Source organism: Canis aureus, chromosome 1, assembly GCF_053574225.1.
Source record: "Canis aureus isolate CA01 chromosome 1, VMU_Caureus_v.1.0, whole genome shotgun sequence".
Classification (NCBI taxonomy): Eukaryota; Metazoa; Chordata; class Mammalia; order Carnivora; family Canidae; genus Canis; species Canis aureus.
This window is the reverse complement of record NC_135611.1, coordinates 103,809,238-103,834,007: the sequence shown is the minus strand read 5'-3', so window position 1 is coordinate 103,834,007 and position 24,770 is coordinate 103,809,238. Positions and strand designations below refer to the sequence as shown.

Below are 24,770 nucleotides of genomic sequence, written 5' to 3'. Positions count from 1 at the left end.
TGGGTCCAGGGGCAGGGGGCATGGGAGAGGTGCCCAATCTGGGTGTCAGACTCCGAGGAGTTTGGGAAGCTGGAGCCACAACAGGTCCTTGTGGAAAGGATGGGGATATTTAGAACTGAAGGAGGGGCAGGTGGCTGGAGAGCCCGAGCCAAGCTACTGAATCTGGACCCCTAGGGGTGGGGATTGTGAGGACAAAGATGACGGTGGTCATAAACCGCAAGCTTGCTGCAAACAGGCATCATCATTTGCCGTTAGAGCAAGATGGGGCGGGGTGGGGTAGGCTGCAGTTGTGAGATCTGGGCTGTCGGGAGCTGCAGGGAGGGCCACAGTGTAGGAGGCATGGGGCTTTCTGGTCTGTTGGGAGGTTTCCAGGGATGTCTGGGTGGGAGCTGAGGGTCCTTGAGGGGTCGGGGCGGGCAGACTCCACACTGCCTGTGCCAGGAGGGGCTGGAGTGGAGCCTCCTGCATCTCTGCAGGGGTCGGGGACTGAGGACGGGTTCTGCGGGGGCAGGAGGGGCCTGGGCAGGTGCCCTGCAGCCCCTGAGCCTGGCCCTGGGCTCGCCAGCAGAAGCAGGACCGGATTGAGGGCCTGAAGCGGCACATCGAGAAGCACCGCTACCACGTGCGCATGCTGGAGACCATCCTGCGCATGCTGGACAACGACTCTATCCTTGTTGATGCCATTCGCAAGATCAAGGATGACGTTGAGTACTATGTCGACTCGTCCCAGGACCCTGACTTCGAGGAGAACGAGTTCCTCTATGACGATCTGGACCTCGAGGACATTCGTGAGGCCCGGGGTTGGCCTACGGGCATGGGGCAGTGAGGGCCAGGTGGGACGGTGCCCGAGCCTGTTCAGCATGCCCCTCCCTGCTCCCAACAGCACAGGCGCTGGTCGCCACCTCCCCCCCCAGCCACAGTCATATGGAGGATGAGATCTTCAACCAGTCCAGCAGCACACCCACCTCGACCACCTCCAGCTCTCCCATCCCGCCCAGCCCGGCCAACTGCACCACGGTGAGGAGGCAGCCCAGGGGAGGGGAACCAAGGAAGTGGGGTCTTGGTGTCACGGGTTGGAGCATGCGGCAGAGGCCAGGCAGTGGGGGGTGGCTCAGGCAGGGATCCAGGACTGGATTCCCTGAGGAGAGCAGGCTGCCAGGCCTGTGAGACGCTGGCAGGGGGTGCTGGCTCCCAGGAGACAAGGACCCTGGGTCCCCCGATGAGGTTAAGGGCATAGGTCCCGCAGCAGCCCTGGGAGCTTCAGAGATTGGAGTCTCTGTTGGGGCCCTAGGGGTCACACAGGTTTCCGACTGCTCCTCTCTCACTTCAGGAAAACTCTGAAGATGACAAGAAGAGAGGACGCTCAACAGATAGCGAAGTCAGCCAGGTAGGTGTGACGGGCACATCAGTCTGCCATTGGCTCCCAGGGCTCACAAAGGCCTGAGTGCACCCCGAGGAAGGCCAGTAGCCTTACTTAGGGCAGGTGTGGAGGGCCAGGCAAGCAGGTGGCTGGTGCTGTGGTTGAGTGTGTGGCATGGAGTAGTGGCCTGGCCTGGGTGGTCAGGAGACATTGCTCCAGAGAGACCCCTGCCCGTGACGTGGGGGGAAGACTATGGTTTACCAGGTGGGGAGAAGGGGGCGGGCAGACAGGTGGGTGGTGTCCAAAGATGACCCACCTGGCTCAGGCCGAGGGTCCCCCCCCACCCCGCCCCTTGTGGAGTGGCTGTGGAATGGCCCCACCAGCTGGAGAAACGACCAGTCAGAAGTCACACGGGTTTCTTTGGGCATCTTTGGGCCTTGTCCTGGGTCTTGGCTGTGCTAGTGATGGACATCATGGACTTCCGAGAGGGGAGGCACTTCTCAGGCCGTCTGTGTTCCCCCAGTGAACCCTGTGGATCTGGGACGGGAGCTGGTCCTCGAACCAGGGTCCTAGTTAGGGAGGAGCCTGGTGGGAGGGCACCGGTAGGGCTGCTGTAGGCCCTGGGGGGGGGGCCAGGAACCAGTTGGTCTCATAATCCCTTGACATGTGGCATGTGTGAGGTGTGGGGAGCAGTTAGCTGCCACTGTGCCCTGGGCGTGTCACTCTGCTCTCTAGGTAGTGGTCATCAGCAGCCCTTCAAGTAGCTTTTGTGACCCTTGAAGTGACATTCAGGACTGCTGTCCAATTTAGATTTTTTTTCTTCTCTTGGACTCAGCTGGTTGGACTAATTTCATACTGAGGACATTTAGTTACCTCCCTGCCCTCAGATGGGTGTCTGTGACCGACACCCTGGTTGTGTGTCAAACCCCCACCGGATGTTGTGGGGAGGCGTCCATGTAGGACATGGGGAGCTGGGGTGGGGGCTGGGATGCATGTGAGTGTCTTAGGTGTGAAGGTGGTTATTGAAGCCTTGAGGCTGAGGTCAGCAGGGGGAGGAAGCTCAGGCAGCCAGGCCCAGTGAGGATGGCAGCCCAGCTTGGAGGAGGGGTGCCGGGGCGGCGGGGGGGAGGGCGGGCAGCATGTGCGGGAGGCTCAGCAGACCTGCTGGTCAATTGGATCCTGATCCTCTTCTCTCCCACCTGCAGTCTCCAGCCAAAAATGGCTCTAAGCCTGTCCACAGCAACCAGCATCCTCAGTCTCCGGCCGTGCCGCCCAGCTACCCACCTGGCCCCCCACCTGCCACCTCTGCCCTTAGCACCACTCCTGGCAACAATGGGGCCTCCACCCCAGCAGCGCCCACAAGTGCCCTGGGCCCCAAGGCCAGCCCAGCTCCCAGCCACAGTTCCGGCACCCCTGCCCCCTACGCCCAGGCCGTGGCCCCACCAGCCCCCAGCGGGTCCAGCACCACCCAGCCCCGGCCTCCGAGTGTCCAGCCCGGTGGGGGAGGGGGAAGTGGTGGAGGCGGCAGTGGCGGCAGTGGCAGTAGTAACAGCAGTGGAGGTGGAGGTGCTGGCAAACAGAACGGCGCCACCAGTAAGTGGGAGGACTGCAGGGGGTTGGGGGGGTCTGGGATTGGCTGGCCTCTTTTCATTCTCTCTTCCCACCCCCAGGTTATAGCTCAGTGGTGGCCGACAGCCCGGCAGAGGTGGCTCTCAGCAGCAGTGGGGGCAGTGGTGCCAGCAGCCAGGCTCTGGGCCCCCCATCAGGTCCCCACAACCCACCTCCCAGCACCTCGTGAGTGTCTGGCCTTCAGCCCCTGTCCTTGCCAGGACTTCTCCCACTGGGTTGGGTGTCGTGTCCAACTTCTTTCCAGCCAGAACATCGTATATGCCAGTCCCCTAGCTTTGCCCTTTTGACTGTTTTAAAACGTTCCTTGGTTGATTGGGAGTGCTCACAGAGTTCCATATGTCCCCTTTCTGGTGACCTGCCTCAGGCTCACCTGACTCCCCTCAGAGAGCTGCCGCTCCATACCTCAGGTCAGACCTTTCTCAGAAGATGGCCCCAAGAAAGGGAGGAGTGAAGAGCTGCTCCCTGGGTCTGCCTCCTTACCAGGCTCTGGGTGGGCTGCCCCAAGGGATGGACGCACTTGCCCTGTGTCCATGCACCTAAGTGGAACATCCACCTCCCACATGCTCCCCACCCCATGTGCCGTCGCCGCGGCCTGACTCGTCCCTGGAGCACCGAGCCCTCTCTCCTTCTCTGCTGCCCAGGAAGGAACCCAGTGCAGCAGCCCCTGCAGGGGCTGGGGGTGTGGCCCCAGGCTCAGGGAACAATACAGGAGGACCCAGCCTCCTGGTGCCGCTTCCCGTGAACCCTCCCAGCTCCCCGACACCTAGCTTCAGTGAGGCCAAGGCAGCTGGCGCCCTGCTCAACGGACCTCCACAGTTCAGCACCGCCCCAGAGATCAAGGTGGGCCCCAGCTGCTGTGTCCTTGTCCTGCCGTCCTCCTGTACATTTGCTGTCCCCCAACCTGCAGGTCTGCCACCCTCAACTCCTCTGGGGGGCTCTGGTGTGCTCTCCACACTGCCTGCGCTCTCTCCTGGTCTCTGAGCTCCTCCACCATCCTGCCCTCTGGGACACTTTCCTGTGCTCCTGTTGGGACCTGCCCTCTTGCACTCTGGGTTCCCATCATCTCTGTCCCCATTTCTGCTTACTCCTTCAGACACCCATCATCCAGCTCACCACCATCCTTTTCCCTTCCGAGGGACCGCCTAAATTGAGAAAACACTGATGCCCACTCTGGGATGCATTTCATGCTGGGTGAATACACCCAGGTCCCGCCTTCTGTACGGGAAGCTGCGTGTGACTGCACGGGGCAGGGCAGCACGTGCTGTGGAGCCGTAGAGATGTCTTGTACTGAACCTGGGGAGGTGGCCCAGCAAGGTCTCTAAGGAGAGACCTCTGAGCCGGGAGTGATGGGGGTCCTGGGGTCCGGTGAGGTCCCCATAGCAGGACAGGCTAAGGGAAGGAGTGGTTCTCTTGTGCCAGAATTCTGGGATGGCTGCCATGGGAGCTGGGGTACGTGCAGATCCTTGCCCCACAGCAGCCTCCCATGGCATGGCCGCCAGCAGAGTGGGTGCTAGTGTGGGTATGAGAATTGTGTGCTACCACATGTTCTGAGCGGTGGTGGTGCCGCATCCATGCACCACAGTTTGGTCTGCCATGTGCAGCACGCGGTCATGGTCCGGCTCGGGAGGGGCCCTGCTCACCGGGCATTCCTCTGATGCTGCCTATGCCCCAACATCCGGATTTTCTCCCCACTGCCAGCTGCCTTGGTGAAGAACTGGTAGCCTTGGCTGAGCCAAGCGTCCGCCAGAGGGGGAAGCAGCATGGGTAGCAGCTGTCTTCTCCCCACAGGCCCCGGAACCTCTGAGCTCTCTCAAGTCCATGGCAGAGCGGGCAGCCATCAGCTCCGGCATCGAGGATCCTGTGCCAACGCTGCACCTAACCGAGCGAGGTGAGGGTCTGGGTGAGGCGGGGGCGGGGGCGGGGGCGGCCGGGCAGGTGTAACGGCACACTCCAGCCTCACCGGAGGGCCTGGCCCTGCCACACCCCCCACACCGCCCTGCAGACATCATCCTGAGCAGCACGTCCGCCCCACCAGCCTCAGCTCAGCCGCCCCTGCAGCTGTCAGAAGTGAACATCCCGCTCTCGCTGGGCGTGTGTCCCCTGGGGCCTGTGCCCCTCACCAAGGAGCAGCTCTACCAGCAGGCCATGGAAGAGGCCGCCTGGCACCATATGCCCCACCCCTCAGACTCCGAGCGGATCCGGTGAGGGACCAAGACCCCTGAGCGTGGGGAGGCAGCCCTGATGGGGGGGTATGGTTCCCCAGTCCTGAGACACTGTGTGAAGCTTGCTGCTGGTCCTCCATGCTGGGGTGATGGGTACCTGGAAGCTCCCTTGATCCGTGGGGTGGGCGGCTGTGGTCACATCAGGTCTAGATTTCTACCCCCACCTCGAGACCGTGGGAATCATCAGGCACTAGAATAAGCCTCCTCTCGTCCACAGGCAGTACCTCCCCCGGAACCCCTGCCCGACACCCCCCTACCACCACCAGATGCCACCCCCACACTCGGACACCGTGGAGTTCTACCAGCGCCTGTCGACTGAGACGCTCTTCTTCATCTTCTACTATCTGGAGGTACAGCAGGGCCCCCGGGGCAGCCTCGGGCCCCCCGGCTTCGCCGCCACCGCCGCCGTCCCCCCTCGGGCTGGAGGGGTGAGGTGGGTGCCCCACTGCGGCCACAGGGACCGCACCCCCTCCCTGTCCCCAGTCCTGCCCTCCCCTCACCCCCCAGGCAAACCTGTCCCCATCCCCACCTCAGCTCAGGCTAGGTTTGTCCACTGTGGGGGCTTGGGAGCCCCCGCCCCTCTGGCCTCCTGTGGGTGTGCCCCGGTATCCGTCACAGTGCAGTCACGGCCTCTGGAGGCCACTAGAGAACTGTCCCCTCTGCATGACCCCAGGGAGTTAGAACCAGCCCCACTCTCATCCTGCCCTGGGAAGCTTCCTGAACTGCCTGCTCTCAACACGCAGTAGTTTCTTTTCCTTCTCAAAGCTTCTCTGAAAGCTATTTCTTCCTGACCAGCAGTGGTATGTTCTGTGTCCCCACCCATCTCCACCTGGACTGTCCAGCCCACCCTCGGTCTACGGCGGGGCCCGGGTCAGCCCTGATGCCCTGTGCCCCTTGCCCCCACCAGTTTGGGGGCCCCCTGATCCTTGGCTCCTCCCTTCCTCCCCCAGGGCACAAAGGCGCAGTATCTGGCAGCCAAGGCCCTAAAGAAGCAGTCGTGGCGGTTCCACACCAAGTACATGATGTGGTTCCAGAGGCACGAGGAGCCCAAGACCATCACAGATGAGTTTGAGCAGGTGAGGGCCCCTCGCTGTGCCCTGCCCACCCCCAGGCCCGTGGTCGTCGTCCTCTTCCTCCGGCCCCATTGCTGGTCCTCCCCTGGGGCATCACCATGGTGTCCCGTCCTCCGGGGAGGCACCTGGCCTATCGTCTCACACCCAGCAGATCAGGGGCTCCTCGGCAAACACAAACAGGGAAGCTGTATTCTTTAATGACCTTCCCACATGGTGAAAATCAGAACTTCCTACTTGTTGCACAACACTCTGTGGCCAGGCTGTGTTGGGTTTGAATTCAGCTCCAGCTGGGTGACCTTGGGCAAGTCGCTTGGACCTGCCTCCATGCCCTTATGTATAAACACGAGCTGACAAACCCCATGTGTGCAGTTGTTACAAGGATTAGATGAGTTAATGACATGTGAGTACTCTGTGGTGCCCGCTCTGTAGTACCATGGGGGTGTTGGCTTCTGATAACTTCTAATTGTTGTGTTCCACAATGGTTTTTTCTACCCAATATTTGCCTGATGCCAAGTTCTGAACAAGGCCTCTATCCTCAGAGAACTCGGTCCCCTCCCCTCAGTTCTTTTCAGGTTCTTTGCAGCATCTCAGATACTGATGCAGACCCGGCCCTTTCCCCGTGTCCTCTCTGACATTAAGCAGACTCCCCTCTCTATCCTGGCTTGGGCCAAAGTAATCCTCCAAGTCCACGGCAAGGCCTCCCTCCTTCAGAAACACCCACGCCACCACTGTCACCAATAAAACATCTATCCCAACAGCGTGCCTGGACTTAGACTCAGCCTATTCCATTCTCTAGGATGGGGTAACAGCCTCGGGGTTGTGTGAAGGTCAATGCTAGCAGCACACAGCTCGAGGGCTGAGCACCAGCTCCTGTGCTCAAGCGCCGCAGCCCTCGGGAGAAGTCAGATGCTGTGTAAATGTGCGGGGGACTGAGGCCCCATGCTGGCCTTGGTGCGCCTCTGCCTCCCCGGTTCCTTTAAAGGGGGCAGGAGAATCTTTTCCTGACCAAAAAGAGCCTGGTGAGGGTGGAAGGAGCTGGCACGTGCATGCAGGCCGCTGGGCCTGGTACCTGGCACGTCCCTGGCCCGTCCCTGGCCCAGAGATCCGTTTCCTCTGTCTGTCGGTCCGGCCCAGATTCCTGGCCACCTGCTCGTCCACTCACTGACCACCTTCTCCCCTGGGCAGGGCACCTACATCTACTTTGACTACGAGAAGTGGGGCCAGCGGAAGAAGGAAGGCTTCACCTTTGAGTACCGCTACCTGGAGGACCGGGACCTCCAGTGACACCGGGCCCTCCCTCTACCCCCGCGCGCCCCCCCGCCCCCCCCCCGCATGCTGACCCCCCTGCCCAGGCTAGGGCCCGGCCCTGGAAGACTGGGGGAGGCCCCAGGCCTTGGGGCAGCCCTCACCCCCAGGAAGCAGCCCCACCCTGGGGGCCCGGGGGCGAGGGCTGCCCCCTCCTCCCCTCCCCAGTGAGGGACATTTTTTGGTAAACCTATTTTCATTTTGGAAAATATTTATGAATAAATAGTTTTATATGACGGCTGGCAGCTGCGGCCTCTCCTCTCCCCCCAGGAGTCAGTGAGCGCTGGGGTCTTGCTGGTGGGGCGCCGGGCCCACTGGGGATTGAACTGGGAGTTGTACCGCCTCCGCCGTTCATCTGTCTCCTCCTCAGGCTGCTCCTCCTGGGGGGTTGTGCTCCGGACTCGTGCCAGCAGGGCCTCTGCCCGAGCCCGTTCTGTTGCTTCCCGCCGAAGACGTTCAGCTCGAAGCTGGTCCAGGGATGGGGGTCTGGGGGGAGAACACTCAGGTCAGAAAGCTTGTAGCCCCTAGAGGTCCCACTTTCCCCCAAGAAGGAGCTGCCCCACCTGGAACCCCGTCCACCTCTACCTGCTCTGGTCTGAGAGGTTTGTGGGTAGGAAGCTGGCCTCATGCTGTGCAAGGACCCAGGACTGCCATCACTGCCCCTGATGCCCCTCCAAATCATGAGCTATGATGATGAGCACAGCCAGGACCTCAGTTTCTCCTTCTGTAGGAGCTAGGAGACCTGCTCAGGTTTGTCCTCCTTGGGACACAAACCTGCTCTGACTGACCCCGTGGTTCTCAAACTAGACCCCAGAAAGCTTTGTGTCAGTGGGTTTCATCTATTGCTATTTTGCATAGAAGCGAGAAAACCTTGAAACAAGGTTACGTCCCCAGTCACCACAGTGTCTCTTCACGCCCTGTCTCTTTAGAAGCCACTGGACAATCAAGGCTGAGTGAAGGGTCACAGGGGCTCAGGAAAACCAGCTTGCCTCTGCAGACCCCCTGCTAGGGCGTTGGGGCCCCAAAGCCACACGTGGCGAGCTGCCTCCCCAGGCCCCCAGCCCCTCACCCTGACAGCACCAATGCAGCTGCCCACTTCCTTACACTTCAGGCTGCTGCTTCTCAGGCTTCTCCTTCCCCTTCCTGCCATGGCCACCATTGTCCCCACTGTGCCGTCTCTTCCTCCTCAAGTGCTTCTGTATCTCCTGTAGAGGGTCCAGGCGGTTCTTGATCTTTTCATCTGGACCTGGGCTGAGCTGGGGGGCCCCTTGCCGTGGGGGTAGCTGATACCAAGGCGGCTGAGTCTGGGCTTCTGCTGCACTCTGGCCCAGGTAGGTCAGGATGCCCAGAGCTTTCTCCTGCCTCTCCTGAGGGGGACAGAAAGAGGGAACTGAGGATGTCAGCGATGTCTCCACTCAGGGAGCCCTACCTGTGACAACAGAATCCCCCAGGCTCCTGGACAGGTAGAAGCAGCATGAGTCAACTCAGCCATTTTTCCAAGGACAGGTGGGCCTCCTGCACTGGGCAGAGTGTCAATTCAATAACAAAAAACACAAGGGGAAAAAAAAAAAAAAAAAAAAAAAAAAAAACACAAGGGGGAAGGACAGGGTGCAGCTGCTTTAGGGTTCAGAGGCAGCATCTTTGGGGAGATACTTTAAAGATGAACCTGAAAGCCCGCCAGCAAGGCAAAGGAGTGAGGCGAGACAAAGGCAAGTTCAGAGTTTGGTGGGAACCCCTGAAAGTGGGTAAGTGACAGGACCCAGGTTCTGATTTAGATGAAAAAGCTTCCTAATACACCTCCACAGGGTCTTGACATCAGCCCAAGGGGTCTGTACCTGACAGTGCCGTGCACCCACTTCCAAGCCCCTGCAGGGAGGGTGCCAATAACCCACACTGGGAGTGCTGTGTTCCAGTACTGAGTTCTCTGTGTCAGCTCATTTCATCCCCACCCTACCTCTCTGTTCCCATCAGTCACCCCAGACTTTACCCCTGACTGACAGGGACGGGTGTGGGGGGGGCGCGCAGCTTACTTTCTCCTGTCGCTTTTCTTCCTCATACTCTCTATTGCCTCTGGTCGCCCCTTTCCCTTCCTCCAGCAGCTCCCGAAATAGGTCCACAGGGCCAGAACTGGGGGCTCCCGCCTCTGCTGCTTGGAGCTCAGGTAGCGAGTGCTGGTGCCTGGCTTTCTTCCGTAGGAATTCTGTGCGGGCCTGGGGAAAAGAAAGTTACAGGCAGAGCATTCATTGCCTAGCCATGCCTCCAAGAACTGTGAGACCGGTGCCAAGCACAGAGAATCCCCGTGCTGGTGCTGAGGGCTCATCAGAGCATCACCCAGCCTGGGGGAGAGGATGGGAGAATGAGGTGACACCTGGGTTTGTACGCTGCCTTTGGTGAACCAGAAGGGTTTCCCAACCTCAGCTGGCACAATAAAAACAGCTAGGAAGGCAGCCCAAAATTTGCGAGCAGGCGACCAGAAATACAGTAAGGCTCCAGATCACTGTCCCTCGACCACGTGCAATCTGCTGACAAAAGTGAGCTTTAAAAGCCCAGACCACCTCCCGGCCAGCGGTGAGGGCCAGATTCGTTAACAAACTTCAAACTCCGTGCACACTAGAAGCTAGAAGTTACTCCGAGAACCCCCGGGGTTGGGGGCCGCGGGGAGAGGGCTGGCCCCACAGGGGGATGGGTACGTCCCACTTCTCTGCACAGCGGAGGGCAGTGCCCTCTGGGCACGAACAGAGCAGGTCCAGCGCTCTGCTCGGGGCGAGCATACAGCAGACGCTCCAGAGGGGTCGGGCAGGAACACTAAACGTGGGTCTGCGTTTCTTTGAACTGCACAGGATTCATTTTTTCAGCAGCCCCTACTCTAAGCCAGGCACACCCCGGCCTCACGCAAAACGAGTGGCGGAAACCAGGGCAAAGGGGAGGCCCAGGTGGGGAAGCCTCAGGTAGGGCCCGCGCAGGCGAGCCCCTGCGTTTCCAACCGCGCCCAGCTCCTCCAGCCTCACGGGAGGCACTGCGCGTGTGCGCCATCCCGCTTCCGGCCCCTCCCCCACGCGCCTGCGCGCTCGGCCCGGGAGTCGCGTCCGACCGCACTCGGGGCTTACCTCCTGCTGAGCGAGCAGCACCCTCCGCTCACGTTCTTTCTCCTCCTCTCGGGCCTGAGCCTCGTCACGCCGCACGCGGGCGACATTGTCCTTGTTCCGGACGTGCCAACTCTTCTTGGGCAAGATATTCATGGCGTCGTAGCCGTCCACCGACTGCAGGCCCACCTCTGAGCACTTTCTATTGGCGAGAGGATGCCGTTCCCTGTTGTTCCTGCCTCAGCTACGGATTGGCCCTGGGCTGGCTGCCACGCCCCTCCAAGTCCGTAGCGAGCGCTGATTGGCTGAGATGCCGAATTCGGGTTGGTGTAGCCTGGAGACCGCCTCTTCACCAGGTTCTGAGCCAATCACTTGTCCCCGCCCTGAAGTTACGGGACGCGGCCGCTGATTGGCTGGCCTTCTCGAGGCCGATAATCTGATTGGCCGGCTCAGGATGCAAGTTACAAACAAAGCGCTCTGCAGTCTCAGCGGCGTTTATTGGTACGAGAAAGGTTAACGCGAGAGTGAGGGGGCGTCAGGGCCCCGGAAATCTCCGCAGCCGGGGACTTAGGGTCTTCTCAAGTTCTCTTTTACAGATGAGGTGCGGGCTTCCATAGGGTCCGGGGGCAGGATGAAGTGGGCCATGGTCCCGAGCAGGGCTAGGGAGGTCGAAGAGCCCCGGTGGCCGAGCTCAGTGCCACAGCGCGCTGTGCCAGGAAGACCTTATTCTGCGCCTCCTGGGTAGAGGTAAAGGGTAAAGAGAAGTGCAGGTGAGGCCGACCGCTCCCCACCATTTCTTTCAACATCCAGGACCCCCTACCATGAACCCGCTTTGCCTCACCGTCTCTATCTGGCGTTTGAGCTCAGAGACCAGACGTCCATAGGAGTTAGCCAAGGCCAGGGTATATGCCATCAGGATGCTATAGGGACGGAAATGGAAGCCATACCCAGGGGGCTCTTAGCATATCTTCAGTGTAAAGGCTCCTTAGAAACCGGGGATCTGGACTCCCAGCCCCACCCCACCCCCGCCAGACCCCTCCTCCCTCAGACCCGGGAGTCCAGGCTCCTCCAACCTCAGACCCAAGAGTCCAGGCCCCCAGCCCCCTCCCTCCTCAGACCCAGGAGTCCTGGCCCCCAACCCCTCCTTTCTTAGAAACAGGCAGTAGGGGCCCCCAGGGAACACAAACTCAGACCCAGGATTCTGGGCTCCCTCACCTGGAGATTAAGAGAAGAGGCACAGCAAAAGCCTGGGTCCCCAGGAAAAAGAGAAAGTTCTGGACGGTCTGAGGGAGGTTGGAAATAGACTCAGGGATCTGGGCCCAGATAGACGACTGCCCTTGGAATGGACCACACAGCTTAGAAGGTGGGATCCTGAAGAAGTCAGAGACAGTGTTCAAGGATGGCCAAGATTCAGAATCCTGGATGAGGGTGGAAGGAAGGAGGGAAGGAGAAGGGAGAGGCAGGCCCCTGCCACACTTACAGGAAGATGCTGTAAAGCACGGGAACAGCGGAGATGGCCAGAGCCAGGAGAAGGACCAAGGGGAAAAAGAAGTTCGCTGTGGAAGCCCGAAAGGTGCGGGAGGCCGGGGAGCAGGTGGAGAAAAGGGTGAACTGGGGGGAGAAGGAGACACAAGACCCTGAGCCCTGGCCTGTCCTTTTTCATCGTCCAAGAGTCCTTGTCCCTGGCCCCTCCTCAGGAGGGAAACAGAATCCCTGGTTCTTTGCTGCCGTCAGATCTGGGAGGCCGGATCCCCTCTTCCCCTGGACGGAAAAGACGCCCTAATCCCCTCCTCCCACATCCAGGAGTCTGTCCTCCAGACCCTTCTCTCTCAGGAGCTAGTAGCTGGGGACCCTCGCATCCTCCTTCCTCAGGACCCAGGAATCCACCACACTCCTCACCTTCTTGAAATAGAAAAGTAACAGGAACTTGGCCGTGTTGAGCAGAGGTAGTAGAGGGCAGAAAAAACTCCCTACCCAGACCACCGTCTGTGCGTAGATGAGCCCGAGCACCTCGTCGGGTACCTGGAACTCCTGGGTTCCTACCACGCGACCCAGGACCCCGGGACAGAGGCCACAGAGCAGCCTGAGGGGCGGGGCGGGGCCAAGTCAGAGGCAAGCCCGCCCGCCTTGCCCCGCCCCTGCCGTCCTGCCCGCCAATCAGAAGTGAATATATTTGAATAGGGGTGGAGTTTTCAGTCCTGGAGGGGGTGTGTCTAGAGGGAAGTAACTAGGTGAGAGGGGGCGGGGCCTGCAGACAAAAGGTCAAAGAAATGGGGTAGGGGTGGGGGCTCACTTCCGAGGAAACTGGATGAGCAGCATGACAGCCACGCCAGTCAGCAGATCAAAGAGCAGGAGTTTGTACATCTCCTGCCCCAGCCGGGTCTCCCAGCACTGAGGAAGGAAGGCATGGGTCAGAAAGACCTCCAGATCCAGGCACCTGGAGGTCCAAGCATCCAAGTCTCCAAATCACAAGTGATCCTAACAAACCTTTTTTTGGGGGGTTGGGGGTTAAGGGGAGGGTGTCCTAGCACTTTAAGCTCCTTCTTCCTCTTAAACCTGGTGTCTGAACCCATCTAGTTCCTGCTTTCCTTCAAGGACCCAGGATTTGGGGCCCCTTCTCACCGGTAGTTCCTTGTAATTGTAGCCACAGGTCTTACACTCTTCAGCCTCAGCCTTGCCCCCACAAGTGATCTGATTCCAGAGGGAGAAGAGCAGGACTAGCAGGGATGCCAGGCGGAGAAACACGGTCCTGGCAAGGGGAACGGAATCAGCCCTGACCAGTGTTCACCACATGCCAGCCCCCCTCCGCCCCCCACATGTGGAACACGCTCACAATTCTTCCCACTTCACAAATGAAGAAACTGAGGCTCTGATGGAACAAGAGTCAGGATTTGAATCCAGATCTCACTGGGTCCCATATCCAGGGGATTTCTGTGCCTTGTGTACTAGAGCCAGTGTCTTTCACACCAGCCCTGCCGTCATCCCCAGCACACCCACAGAGGTAGAACCTGAGCAGGATAAAAGCAATCTGGTGGCTCCTGGTGTAGCCCTCCAGCAGGGCGATGAGCTTGAACACAGGTGGCAGCAAGAAGTTAACCCCAGAGATGAAGATGGATGGAAGGTAATCCACCAGGAGCTTTAGCAGTGGCATCTGCTGGACAGAGGGCGTCTCCTGGGAGAGAGGGTGGTGGATCAAGCAAAGAAGCTCTGGGCTTCTGGTCCTCCAGAACCTTGCTAAATGTCCTCCCCCAGCCTTTTCTTCCTCCAGCACCCCAAAGTCCAAACATACACCCCCATCCCTCCTAAGATGCCCTCCAACCTTGGAAATGTAAGTTCCAGGATGGAAGGACTCTCCTCCCCCAGGACCCTCCACACCTGAAGCTCCACGGTGGCCCCTGTAGCCCAGTAGATTCCGTAGAAGGCCGCTCCCAGGAGTGCAATCACCAGCAGATTGAGCAGGATCCGCACCGACCACACCCTGGCTTGCTGGCCCAGGGTCCGCGCTGCAGCCTGGCGCCGCACCACAGCTTCCTCCAGCTCCACCTGAGGCCAGGAAAGACGTCCTTGTGGGCTCAAGTCCCGCAGACAGGCCCGGCAGGTGGTTCAGAACCCCAGCTCAACATGAACTGACACAGCAGCACCCTCTAAAGACTTCTGCAGGGGATTCCTGGATGGCTCGGTGGTTTAGCACCTGCCTTTGGCCCAGGGCGTGATCCTGGAGTCCCGGGATCGAGTTCCGCATCAGGCTCTCTGCATGGAGCCTGCTTCACCCTCTGCCTGTGTCTCTGCCTCTCTCTGTGTCTCTCATGAATAAATAAATAAAATCTTAAAAAAAAAAAAAAAAAGACTTATGCAGTTCTTGTCCCAATCCCCCCATGGTCCTCTACTGGACAATTTAGATCTCCCACCTCTCCACAGCCCAGGGCTCCACACCGCGCCCCTCCGAGGCCCCGCCCAGCCCTCCTGGGCTGGGGCGGAGTTCCAGTTCTACTTTTTTTTATTTTTTTTTTAATTTTTATTTATTTATGATAGTCACAGAGAGAGAGAGAGGCAGAGACACAGGCAGAGGGAGAAGCAGGCTCCATGCACCGGGAGCCCGACGTGGGACTCGATCCCGGGTCTCCAGAATCGCGCCCTGGGCCAAAGGCAGGCGCCAAACCGCTGCGCCACCCAGGGATCCCTAGTTCTACTTTCTTGGCCTCCTTCTGGCCATGCCCAAGTCCTCACCCAGTGCAGAGGAGCTTCATGCCCCGCCCCCCTCCCGCTGCCTGATTTTCCTGTCCCCTTTGACATCAGGTATCCCAACTGGGGCCTCGTCCCAGCCCTCTCATTTCGCAAGGCCCGCCTCCTTAGGAGAACGTTCCGCTCAGCGTCGCTTTGAGCCCCATCTCGGGTCTGGGCCCCGCCCCCTCTGGTCCTTTCCCTGAGCTCACCTGCAGCTCATACAGGATGTTGCGCTGGCGCAGCCGCACGTGGACATCCCCACAGAGGCCGAAGTCCCAGGCGGTGAACACCCGATGGCTGTAGCTGGTCAGGGCCCCCGACTCAGCCAACAGCGTCTGTTTCAGTCCTGACACGGAGCTGAGAGAGGAAGGCCCCAGAGACGGGGTGTGGAAGGTCAGTGAGGGCGGGGTCACCCCTCTTATGGGACTAGCAGGGAAATGAACCCTGGGACCTTGGGAATTTGACAAGTAGAGTCAGAGACGTGCAGACACACACAGTCATGGGAGCCAAAGACCAAGAGAGGGATTCAGGGGCCGACTGGGGAAGGTAGACACCCCGCAGAGAGCCACGCACTCCAGAGAGCAGAGGGCGAGGACCCAGAGTGACAAAGATCCTGGGGACAGACACAAATGTAGAGGGGAGACTGCGACCCCACTGGGAAAGGATTCAGAGAAAGTGGACAGGGAAATGAGGGAAGAGGTCTAGAGAGAGGTCAGAGACTCAGAGGGAAGGACAGACGTCCAGAGAAGGGGGTGAGGGAGAAAGACCCAAAGGGTGGAGGACTGAGACTCAAAGAAATGGGGCAGGGACGCCTGGGTGGCTCAGCGGTTGAGCGTCTCCCTTAGGCTCAGGGCATGATCCTGGGTCTGGGGATTGAATCCCACATCCGGCTCCCTGTGGGGAGCCTGCTTCTCCCTCTGTGTCTGCCTCTCTGTGTCATTCATAGATAGATAGATAAATAGGAAAGGAAAAGAGGGAAAGGGAAAGGAAGAAGTGGGGCAAAGACCCAGGGAGAGGACAAGGAAGCAGAGAAAACTGGGCAAAGAGATTCCATATCCACCCTCAATGACCTGGCACAAGCCCCCAGAATCTCTTGAGTGGATGACTACAGAACTGCCACCTGGCCTCTGCTTCCACCCTCGCCCTCTTGAATCCATTCTGTTCCCACACTGGTGGAACCTTCTTTTTTTTTTAAAGATTATTTACTTATTCATAGAGAGAGACAGGCAGAGGGAGAAGCAGGCACCATGCAGAGAGCCTGATGTGGCACTCCATCCAGGGTCTCCAGGATCATGCCCTAGGCTGCAGGCGGCGCTAAACCGCTGCGCCACCGGGGCTGCCCTGGAACCTTCTTTCTATGCAGATTAGATGGTGCTACCACTTAAAAACTATTCCACAGCTCGTCCTTGTTCTGGAAGTTTAGGCTCCTTCATAGCACAGCCAGCCAGCAAACACCTAATCTAGCCCCCACCTACTTCTTGAAACTCAAAATCCTGTCCCTCCTCCTGGCCTTTCATTTCTCAGAACACTCCAAACCTCTTCTTACCATAGGGCCTTTGCACATGCAGTTCCTGCTGCCAAGAATGTCCAGGTCATTAATTGCTCACCTGGCACGTTCCTTTCTCATCTTCGGGTCTCTACCTACAGGTCAGTCCTTTACTACCACTTCATTTAATGAGGGTCCCCTCCCATTCTCTATCACAGGGGGTGGCAAATTATGGTGCCAGTTTTTTGTAAATGAAGTTTTATTGGAACAGAACCACATCCACTCATTTACTTACTGGCTATAGCTGCCTTAGCCCTACAACAGCAGAGTTTAATTGAGACACCATATAGCCAGAAAAGATGAACATATTTCTTATCAGGCCTTTACTTTATCAGGAAAATAATTACTGATCTCTGCTTTATCATCTCATCCCTTTTTTCTTAAAAAAAAAATGTTGTTTTTTAGATTTTATTTGACAGAGAAAGCACAAGCAAGGGAGTGGCAAGCTCTCCATTGAGCAGGGAGCCCGAAGTGGGGCTCGATTGCAGTACCCTGAGATCATGACCTGAGCCAAAGGCAGATGCTTCACCGACTGGGCCCCCCAGGTACCCCCCATTTGTTTTCTACATAGTACTGCTCTCACACTGAAATAGCTGATTCGATTTTTAATGTAAAAGTTGCTTTTTCTTTATCTCACAGTTCTCTCCTCCTGGACTGTGTGAACTGTGCAAAGGTAGGGGGACCCAATCTGATGGCCCTGGCCCAGTGCCTGGCATTTAGGAGACCCTCCACTTTTTCTTTGTTAAGCCCATGATTTTCTTCTTGACCACAGCCCCTGCCCTTGAGGGATTCCCAGTCTTGCCTGAATGCCAGCATGTCCCAGATGGGCATCTCTATCTGGATCCATCTCCAGAACCCATGTGGGCAACCACCTGCTCCCTTCATTTGTCCAGAAGCCACTTCAGAACAAACCGGCCACAACTGTGCTCCCCACCAAGGCTACTCTCTCCATGGCCCTTGCCATCACAACTGCCAGCAATGTGGCCCTTCCAGGGGCTCGGGCTCAACACACCTGAAGTCATTCTTAACTTCCCAGCTTCACCACGCCCCATATCCAATCATTAGGGAACCCTCTGGGCTCTACTCAACATACAGCCAGAGTCTCCCTTTTATATGAAGAACAAAACAGGCCAGAGCAGCCCATGATGTTAACAGAAAGGATGGGGTGGGGAGAGTTCAGGGGAAATGTAGTAACCTGAGATCTTGAGGGGGCTTCCAGGGGCTGGTCATGTTCTATTTCTTGATATGGATGGGGACATACAAAGCTCTATTCTTTGATTTTTGCATTTTTCTGGATATGTGTGATATTAAAAATATATATATATACACACACACAACACTAAGATTTGACAAGGGAGCCCACATATTCCCTTGGGGAGGATAGTCTTTTCAACAAATGTTGCTGATAAAACTGGAGAGCCACATGCAGAAGAATGAACCTGGTCTCAATCTTAAACTGCTCACAAAAATTAACTTGAAATGCGTTAAACATGTAAACATAAGACCTAAAACAGAAAAAGTCCTAGGGAAAAAAAAAACAAGACCTCCTTGACATTCATTGGGGATGATATTTTGGCTAGGACACCAAAAGCATAAGCAACAAAAGCAAAAATGAATTAGTGGGACTCCATCACACTTAAAAGCCGCTGAACAGCAAAAGAAACAATGCATAGAATGAAAAGGCAACCTATGGAATAAGAGAAAATATTTGCAAATCATATCTGTCACTGGGGTTAATTGAAAAAAATAGAAAAAGAACACATACAATACTCAACAGGAAAAAAAATTCAATTTAAAAATGGGCAGAGAAATTGAGACTTTTTTTTTAAGACATCTAGATGGCCAACAGGTATGCAAACAAGTGCTCATCATCACTGATCATCAGGGAAATGCCAATCAAAACCACAATGAGCTATCACACCTGTCAGAATGGCTGTCATCAAGAAGACAAGAGATAAGACCTGTTGGTGAGGATGTGGCAAACAGAAAACCCTGGTGCCCTGTTGGGAATGTAAATCAGTGTAGCCACTATGGAAAACAGTATGGAAGTTCCCCCCAAAGTTAAAAATAGAGCGACCACCTCATCCAGCAACCCCAGAAGCAAACTTCTGGGTATATGTCCAAAGGAAATGGAAGGGGGATCTCAAGAGACATCAGCACCCCCACATTCATGGCATTATCAACAATAGCCAGGATATGGAAACAACCTGTTTGCCAACGGATGGATGGATAAAGATCTGATACGTACACATATAACAACAGTATTATTCAACCCCGAGAAAGAAGGAGATCTGCCATTTGCAACAACATGGATGGACCCTGAGGCCATTATGCTAAGTGAGATAAGTCAGAGCAAACGCTGTGTGATACCACTTATTTATGGAATCTAAAAAAGTTAAACTCATGGAAACAGTAAACTGGTGGTTACCAGGGGATGGGGACACGTAGAGGTCAAAGGTTACACACTTCCAATTATAAGTTCTCGGGAGCTAATGTACAACATTCTGAATATAGTTAACAGTACTATCTATGTTAGATACTTGAAAGTTGCTGCAAGAGTAAAGATTTTATTTATTCACGAGAGACACACAGAGAGAGAGAGAGAGAGGCAGAGACACAGGCAGAGGGAGAAGCAGGCTCCACACAGGAAGCCCGATGCGGAACTTGTTCCTGGGACCCCAGGGTCACGCCCTAAGCTGAAGGCAGACCCTCAATCGCTGAGCCACCCAGGCGTCCCTACAAGAGTACATCTTAAATGTCATCATAAAAGACATGATATGATGTGAGGGGGTGGAGGTATGAACCATTGCTGTGGCGGTAATCATGTTGCAATATGTAAATGTACCAAATCAACACTTTGTACACCTTAAACTTACACAATGTTATTTATGCCAATTGTATCTCAAGACAGCTGGGGGAGGGGGAGTAGAAATTCAATTAAAAAAAAAGAAAAGAGGGATCCCTGGGTGGTGCAGCAGTTTAGCGCCTGCCTTTGGCCCAGGGCACAATCCTGGAGACCCGGGATCGAATTCCACGTCGGGCTCCCGGTGCATGGAGCCTGCTTCTCCCTCTGCCTGTGTCTCTGCCTCTCTCTCTCTTTCTCTCTCTCTCTGTGTGACTATCATAAATTTTTAAAAAATTAAAAAAAAAATTTAAAAAAAGAAAAGAAAAATCCCAAGGTGACCCCTACCACCACCCTACTCCAAGCCACCACTGTCTCTTGCCTGGATTGCAAAACCCTTGTGACTATTTCACCTGCTGTGGGTTTGCTCATCCCTTACTGTCTTTCCTCCCTCCTTTCCTTCTTGCCTCTCCCTCCCTCAGGGCCAGAACCTGAAATCGAATCAGGTTGATCTGGTCAAGAAACTGCGCTGAGTCCCATCTCACTCAGAAAAGCAGCCAAATCCTTTCTGGAGTGCAGGTGCATCTCCACGGCTCTCCCCACCTCCCTCTGCTCTGGCCCCAGCCGGCTGCCTAGTGCACCCTCCAGCACACCACTCTCCTCCTACCTTGCTCTGGCCGGGCCCTCTGTCTTCAATGCTCTTTCCCTGGGTGTTTACTTGACCAAATCCCTCTCCTTCTCAACATCCTCATTTAAAGATCTTGTCTTGGGATCCCTGGGTGGCGCAGCGGTTTGGCGCCTGCCTTTGGCCCAGGGCGCGATCCTGGAGACCCGGGATCGAATCCCACATCGGGCCCCCGGTGCATGGAGCCTGCTTCTCCCTCTGCCTGTGTCTCTGCCTCTCTCTCTCTCTCTCTCTCGACTATCATGAATAAATAAATAAAAATCTTTAAAAAAAAAAAATTAAAGATCTTGTCTTGGGACGCCTGGGTGGCTCAGCGGTTGAGCGTATGCCTTTGGCTCAGGGCATGATCCCGGAGTCCAGGGATCGAGTCCCAAGTCGGGCTCTCTGCATGGAACCTGCTTCTCCCTCTGCCTGTGTCTCTGCCTCTCTCTGTGTGTCTCATGAATAAATAAATAAAATCTTAAAAAAAAATAAAGATCTTGTCTCAGTGAAGCCTCCCTGGGCACCTATTCATAGAGCAGCCTGGCCTATCATCACTGGCACCCCACCGCACCTGCTCTGTGTGTGTCCAGAGCCCCAATCACCTTACACCCCACGTCATGGACTCATTTATAGCTTATTGCTTATCACCTGTCTCCACCAGGCAGACTGTCAGCTCCATCAGGACAGAACTTGGTCAGGTTTTCTTTTTTTAAAAAATATTTTATTTATTTATTCATGGAGACACAGAGAGAGAGGCAGAGGGAGAAGTAGTCTCCCTACAGAGAGCCTGACGTGGGACTCGATCCCAGGACTCCAGGATCATGACCTGAGCCAAAGGCAGATGCTCAACCACTGAGCCACCCAGGTGCCCCTCGGTCAGGTTTTCATTCGTTTGTTGTCCTGTTTTCCAACTGTCTAGAACAGTGACCAGAACATAGTAGGGGCTTAATAAATATTTGTGAGAATGAATGAATCACCCCTATTGGTTTCCTATAAAGCACTCTCCCCTCCAGAAAAGATGTATTTAATTTGCTGGGCTAATATCTTACTTTCCCCTACAAGCTTCTAAGACGCAGGAAGTTGAAACTGCCCATCTTTGTCACTGGTCTTTGGCATTTTAAAAATTTGGTTTCAATACAACTAGAGAAAGGGATCATGGAGCAGGACTCTGGATTCTTGGGGACTGGTCCTCTACCACCACCACTCCTTCCCCACGACACCAGGGTGGGGATGGGGTGCGGTTGTTACTTACCGATGGAGGATGAGCAGCAGATACAGGAGGCCAATGACAAAGACGGAGCACAGATAGGTGACTGCCAGGTGTGCGCGGGGTGGGTAGAACCCATAGAAGAGGGGAGACCATTCTAGAAAACCCTGCAGAGGAAAAGTTCACCGTGGGCTTAGGCAATCAGAATCGGGGGGTACTGAGGCTCGGTGGGGGGGTCTCCCAGGGCTCCAGGGACGCACCTCTCCTGACAGCAAGTTGAGGAGATGGGTGGGGAAGGTGACTAGGCCTTGGGGGCTGGGGTTGTAGAAGCCACAGGGCGAGGAGGTGTCAGAGCCAGGGGGACCCGGGAGGGTCCCTTCCAGCCAGGTGGGCAGCAGTGTCATACAGGCCTTAATTACAGACGCCAGCACGTTGAGAAGCAGCAGGAAACGCAGCAAGGAGAAGTAGGACTCGGTGCCAGCACCAAACTGGCCTACAGGGAGTACAGAGAGGCCTGGGGCTCCTGACACACAGTCCCTCAGACCTGGGAGTCCTGATTCCCCAGCCCCTCCTCCCTCAGACCCAGGAATGGGGCCAGCCTCAACCCCACCGCACCCCCAATTCTCTTCAGTGTCCACGCCCAGGGTTGCAAGGTGTGCAGGCCTTCCTTCGTCTTCTCCTTCATCCTCCGGAACTTCAGGGCGCAATTTGAGGCTCTGGAACCCGATCCCTGAGCCACTTGGTCCCTGGTATGGCTCTTCCTGGTAGGGAAACATTCAGAGACAGAATAGGAAGGACCTGGCAGCTCCCAATGGACACCCCCAAGTGGAGAAACAACACAACAGCAGGAGCGGGAAGTAAATTGCAATATATCGATAACTCTGAATCCTCTACAGCAATAGGAAGAGACACAGCTAATGCATAGAAGGCCAGGCAGGCTGTAGATACCGCAGGAGCTCTGGAGCAAGCACACACACCGTGCTCTTCAGGGATGAACTTGCAGGTGGCCAAGCTGGACAGGAGAATGAGGAACAGATCATCATAGAAGTCTGAGATAGGATGACTAGGTGGCTCAGCGGCTGAGCATCTGCCTTTGGCCCAGGGAGTGATCCTGGGATCCAGGATCAAGTCCCACATCAGGGTCCCAGCAGGGAGCCTGCTTCTCCCTCGGCCTGTGTCTCTGCCTCTCTCTCGGTGTCTCTCATGAATAAATAAATAGAATATTTTTTAAAAGTCTGGGAAGGGATGTTGTGGGGAGGTGGGGGTGACTTGGGGCCCATGGGCAGCTTCTGGGAGCTGTGGAGCTGTGTCTCCTGCCCTGCGTGGAGTTTCCGTGGGTTCCCGTGATGGGAATACTCTGTGTATACACAATGTTTCATGCACTTTTCTGTAGGCAAATATCAAAACCTAAAAGGCAAAAAGGAAAAAAAAAAAAAAAAAAGGAAGGTGTGATCCTGTGATTTATAATAAGAAATATATATCTGAAAAATATATATATATCTGGGTTTTGTCCCCGTTCCTGGCACAGAGCTTTAAAAATCTTTGGAATGCCCTGAGTGATGAGACTAAGAGTGGGGGCCTCGTTGCCGGGGGGAGCCAGCCCTGAGACTGGAGGGAGAGAGAGGGGCTGCAGGCTGAGTTCCATGGCCAATGCCCACAGATTTAACCAAGCACGCCTGTGCAACAAAACCACCATAAAAACCCAAAACGAGGGAGGCCTGGGTGTCTCAGTGGTTGAGCGTCTGCCTTTGGCTCGGGTCGTAGTCCCATGGTCCTGGGATCGAGTCCCGCATTAGGTTCCCCGCAGGGAGCTTGCATCTCCCTCTGTCTGTGTCTCTGCCTCTCTCTCTGTGTCTCTCATGAATAAATACATTAAAAAAATAAAGAATAAAAACAAAATGATGGGGTTTGGAGAACAATTTCAAGACACATGGCCCCATTCTCAGAAGGGCCTTGTGCTTGCTTCTTCTGTCCTGCTGTTCCTGGGTGGAAATGCACAACACAGGCATCCCACATTTTCCCAAAGTTCCAGGGCCAGGCCTTTGTTCTTAGGAAGACCTGTGTTACCCTTTGCTTGACGGCCCAAGCAGGTTTATGAAAGATTTCATAGCAACGCTGTCCTTTGGATAGCGGGGAAACCTGTCAGTCTTGCCGGAGCTGTCCAGAATGTTCGTTGTTCAGCAGCCGTGCACATCTTGTAGCCCGGGAAGGGAAAGAAGGAAGAGGGACAAACTTCGGAAAACAGAAGGCCACAACAGAAACACTACACAGATTCCAGGCACAGGGAGAAGGAGCCAGAGCAGAGAACCAGCACACGAACCCGGGCGACAGGAGAGTTCTGGAGCCAGGAGCCAGGGAGGCAGGAGGCCTGGGAGTCAGAGAAGCAGAGACACAGGCACAGGGAAAGAAGGCAAGAGAAGCAGGGAGAGGCTGAGGGAGGAGGAGAGGACACACGCTGGCAAGCCGGAGCGGAGCCTCACCTGTGTGTCCGGCGGGCCTGCATGGGCCATGGCAGCTCCCGGGAGGGGACGGGCTCCTCCAGCTCCTGCTGGGCGGCTTCTGCCATGGTCTGGAGTCTCCTCTCTCCATCTTCTTCCTCCTCCTCCGATGCCCCCCACGGAAGAACCCCAGGGCCCCGGTACCGAAGGGTTGCAGCACTGGGGAGCTCATTCAGCACAGAGGAGAGCGATGGGCCTGGGGTGGAAAAGAAGGGGCTGGGAGGGCGCGGGAGTCCCAGCCTCCTCCCTCAGACCCAGGAGCCCAGGCCCCTGCTCCTCCTCCCTCAGACCAGGAGTCCAGGCCCCTGCTCCTCCTCCCTCAGACCAGGAGTCCAGGCCCCAGCCCCTCCTCCCTCAGACCAGGAGCCCAGGCCCCTGCTCCTCCTCCCTCAGACCAGGAGTCCAGGCCCCAGCTCCCTCTTCCCTCAGACCCAGAAGTCCAGGCCCCAGCCCCTCCTCCCTCAGACCCAGGAGTCCAGGCCCCAGCCCCTCCCCTCAGACCCAGAAGTCCAGGCCCCCAGCTCCTCCATCAGACCCAGGAATCCAGGTCCCCAGTCCCTCCTCCTTCAGACCCAGGAGTCCAGGCCCCATGTCCCCTCTGTAAGCACTGAAATGTGGGGTCCCTAGACCCCTCCTTCCTCAGGGCTGAGGAACCCAGTCTTCAATTTCCTTTTTCCTCTTGCTCAGGAGTTTGCAACCCTGCCCCCCCTCTTCTCCCCTCTACTGCTCCCCAGGACACAGGAGTCCTAGCTCCTGGTTCCCTTCTCCCTCAGACAACCAGGAATTTAACCCTCCCCCTTCTGCCCTCTGGACCCTGGAGTTTCAGCCTCCGGTCCCTGCCTCCCTCAGGACTTCCACCAGCCCAAGGGGCTGGACCCCCTCCCACGCCCCCACCTGCTCTGGCCTCCCGGGGTGCCAGCCACCCTCCAGGGGAGCCCCAGGCCTCCGGTTCCCATGTCGGGCGCTCTTCCATGGCCGCAGGTGAAACTGTTTCCGTCTCCAGCGGCCAGCTGGGCGCGGTCAGCCGCAGGTAAGGAAGGGACATGGGCAGGTCCATACCTGGCCACCAGGTGGCTCAGGGAGGGGAATCCGAAGCACTTGTCATCAACCAACA

The 24,770-nt window shown here is 56.5% G+C and overlaps 3 protein-coding genes and 1 long non-coding RNA gene across 15 annotated transcripts in view; 2 read left to right on the top strand and 2 right to left on the bottom strand.

Annotated features, from left to right (window-relative positions):
- CNOT3 (CCR4-NOT transcription complex subunit 3) overlaps positions 1–7,834 on the top strand; it is a 13,255-nt gene extending 5,421 nt beyond the window's left edge. For 4 of the 10 annotated variants that reach the window (XM_077915416.1, XM_077915408.1, XM_077915433.1 and 1 more), the window contains exons 8-18: positions 566–788; positions 884–1,017; positions 1,331–1,387; positions 2,566–2,953; positions 3,031–3,154; positions 3,631–3,829; positions 4,778–4,877; positions 4,992–5,190; positions 5,429–5,561; positions 6,162–6,287; positions 7,470–7,834. In XM_077915416.1, coding sequence (XP_077771542.1) covers positions 566–788; positions 884–1,017; positions 1,331–1,387; positions 2,566–2,953; positions 3,031–3,154; positions 3,631–3,829; positions 4,778–4,877; positions 4,992–5,190; positions 5,429–5,561; positions 6,162–6,287; positions 7,470–7,568 — 1,782 coding nt within the window. In that variant the 3' untranslated portion in view covers positions 7,569–7,834. Of the gene's footprint in view, positions 1–565; positions 789–883; positions 1,018–1,330; positions 1,388–2,565; positions 2,954–3,030; positions 3,155–3,630; positions 3,830–4,777; positions 4,878–4,991; positions 5,191–5,428; positions 5,645–6,161; positions 6,288–6,846; positions 7,042–7,469 lie in introns of those variants that run through there. The other 6 variants (XR_013389590.1, XR_013389607.1, XR_013389600.1 and 3 more) reach the window with 6 other exon arrangements.
- Positions 7,783–11,004, bottom strand: LENG1 (leukocyte receptor cluster member 1). The gene is made up of 4 exons (XM_077915683.1): positions 10,697–11,004; positions 9,620–9,799; positions 8,694–8,956; positions 7,783–8,075 (listed from the first exon to the last, which is right to left on the bottom strand). The coding sequence occupies exons 1-4, from the start codon at positions 10,826–10,828 to the stop codon at positions 7,802–7,804; spliced, it is 849 nt and encodes a 282-aa protein (XP_077771809.1). The 5' UTR covers positions 10,829–11,004; the 3' UTR covers positions 7,783–7,801.
- Positions 10,645–14,183, top strand: LOC144324362 (uncharacterized). The gene is made up of 2 exons (XR_013389921.1): positions 10,645–13,793; positions 14,036–14,183. It is a non-coding gene; the product is annotated as an uncharacterized LOC144324362 (long non-coding RNA).
- On the bottom strand, positions 11,151–24,708 carry TMC4 (transmembrane channel like 4). Of its 3 annotated transcripts, XM_077915464.1 has the most exons (15): positions 24,551–24,708; positions 23,639–23,852; positions 21,774–21,919; positions 21,419–21,651; positions 21,204–21,325; positions 15,106–15,253; positions 14,048–14,215; positions 13,681–13,844; positions 13,295–13,421; positions 12,966–13,063; positions 12,572–12,755; positions 12,153–12,283; positions 11,888–12,043; positions 11,514–11,592; positions 11,151–11,409 (listed from the first exon to the last, which is right to left on the bottom strand). In XM_077915464.1, exons 1-15 carry the CDS (start codon positions 24,699–24,701, stop codon positions 11,332–11,334), a joined length of 2,199 nt encoding a protein of 732 aa, XP_077771590.1. In that variant the 5' UTR covers positions 24,702–24,708; the 3' UTR covers positions 11,151–11,331. The 3 variants fall into 3 exon arrangements, with proteins under 3 accessions (XP_077771590.1, XP_077771599.1, XP_077771591.1); XM_077915473.1 differs by lacking the exons at positions 11,888–12,043; positions 12,153–12,283; XM_077915465.1 differs by lacking the exons at positions 12,153–12,283; positions 12,572–12,755.
- Between the last annotated feature and the right edge of the window lie 62 nt (positions 24,709–24,770).

Bases quoted from the DNA above. Each gene is read 5' to 3' on its own strand.
- LENG1 (XM_077915683.1), bottom strand. From the start codon at position 10,828: ATGAATATCTTGCCCAAGAAGAGTTGGCACGTCCGGAACAAGGACAAT. The intron at 9,800-10,696 runs GTAAGCCCCGAG...TCTTTTCCCCAG, and splicing joins TGCTGCTCGCTCAGCAGGAG to GCCCGCACAGAATTCCTACG. The intron at 8,957-9,619 runs GTAAGCTGCGCG...TGTCCCCCTCAG, and splicing joins AAGAAAAGCGACAGGAGAAA to GAGAGGCAGGAGAAAGCTCT.
- TMC4 (XM_077915464.1), bottom strand. From the start codon at position 24,701: ATGTCCCTTCCTTACCTGCGGCTGACCGCGCCCAGCTGGCCGCTGGAG. The intron at 14,216-15,105 runs GTGAGCTCAGGG...TCCTGGCCTCAG, and splicing joins ACATCCTGTATGAGCTGCAG to GTGGAGCTGGAGGAAGCTGT. The intron at 13,064-13,294 runs GTGAGAAGGGGC...TTCCTTCCTCAG, and splicing joins ACAATTACAAGGAACTACCG to TGCTGGGAGACCCGGCTGGG.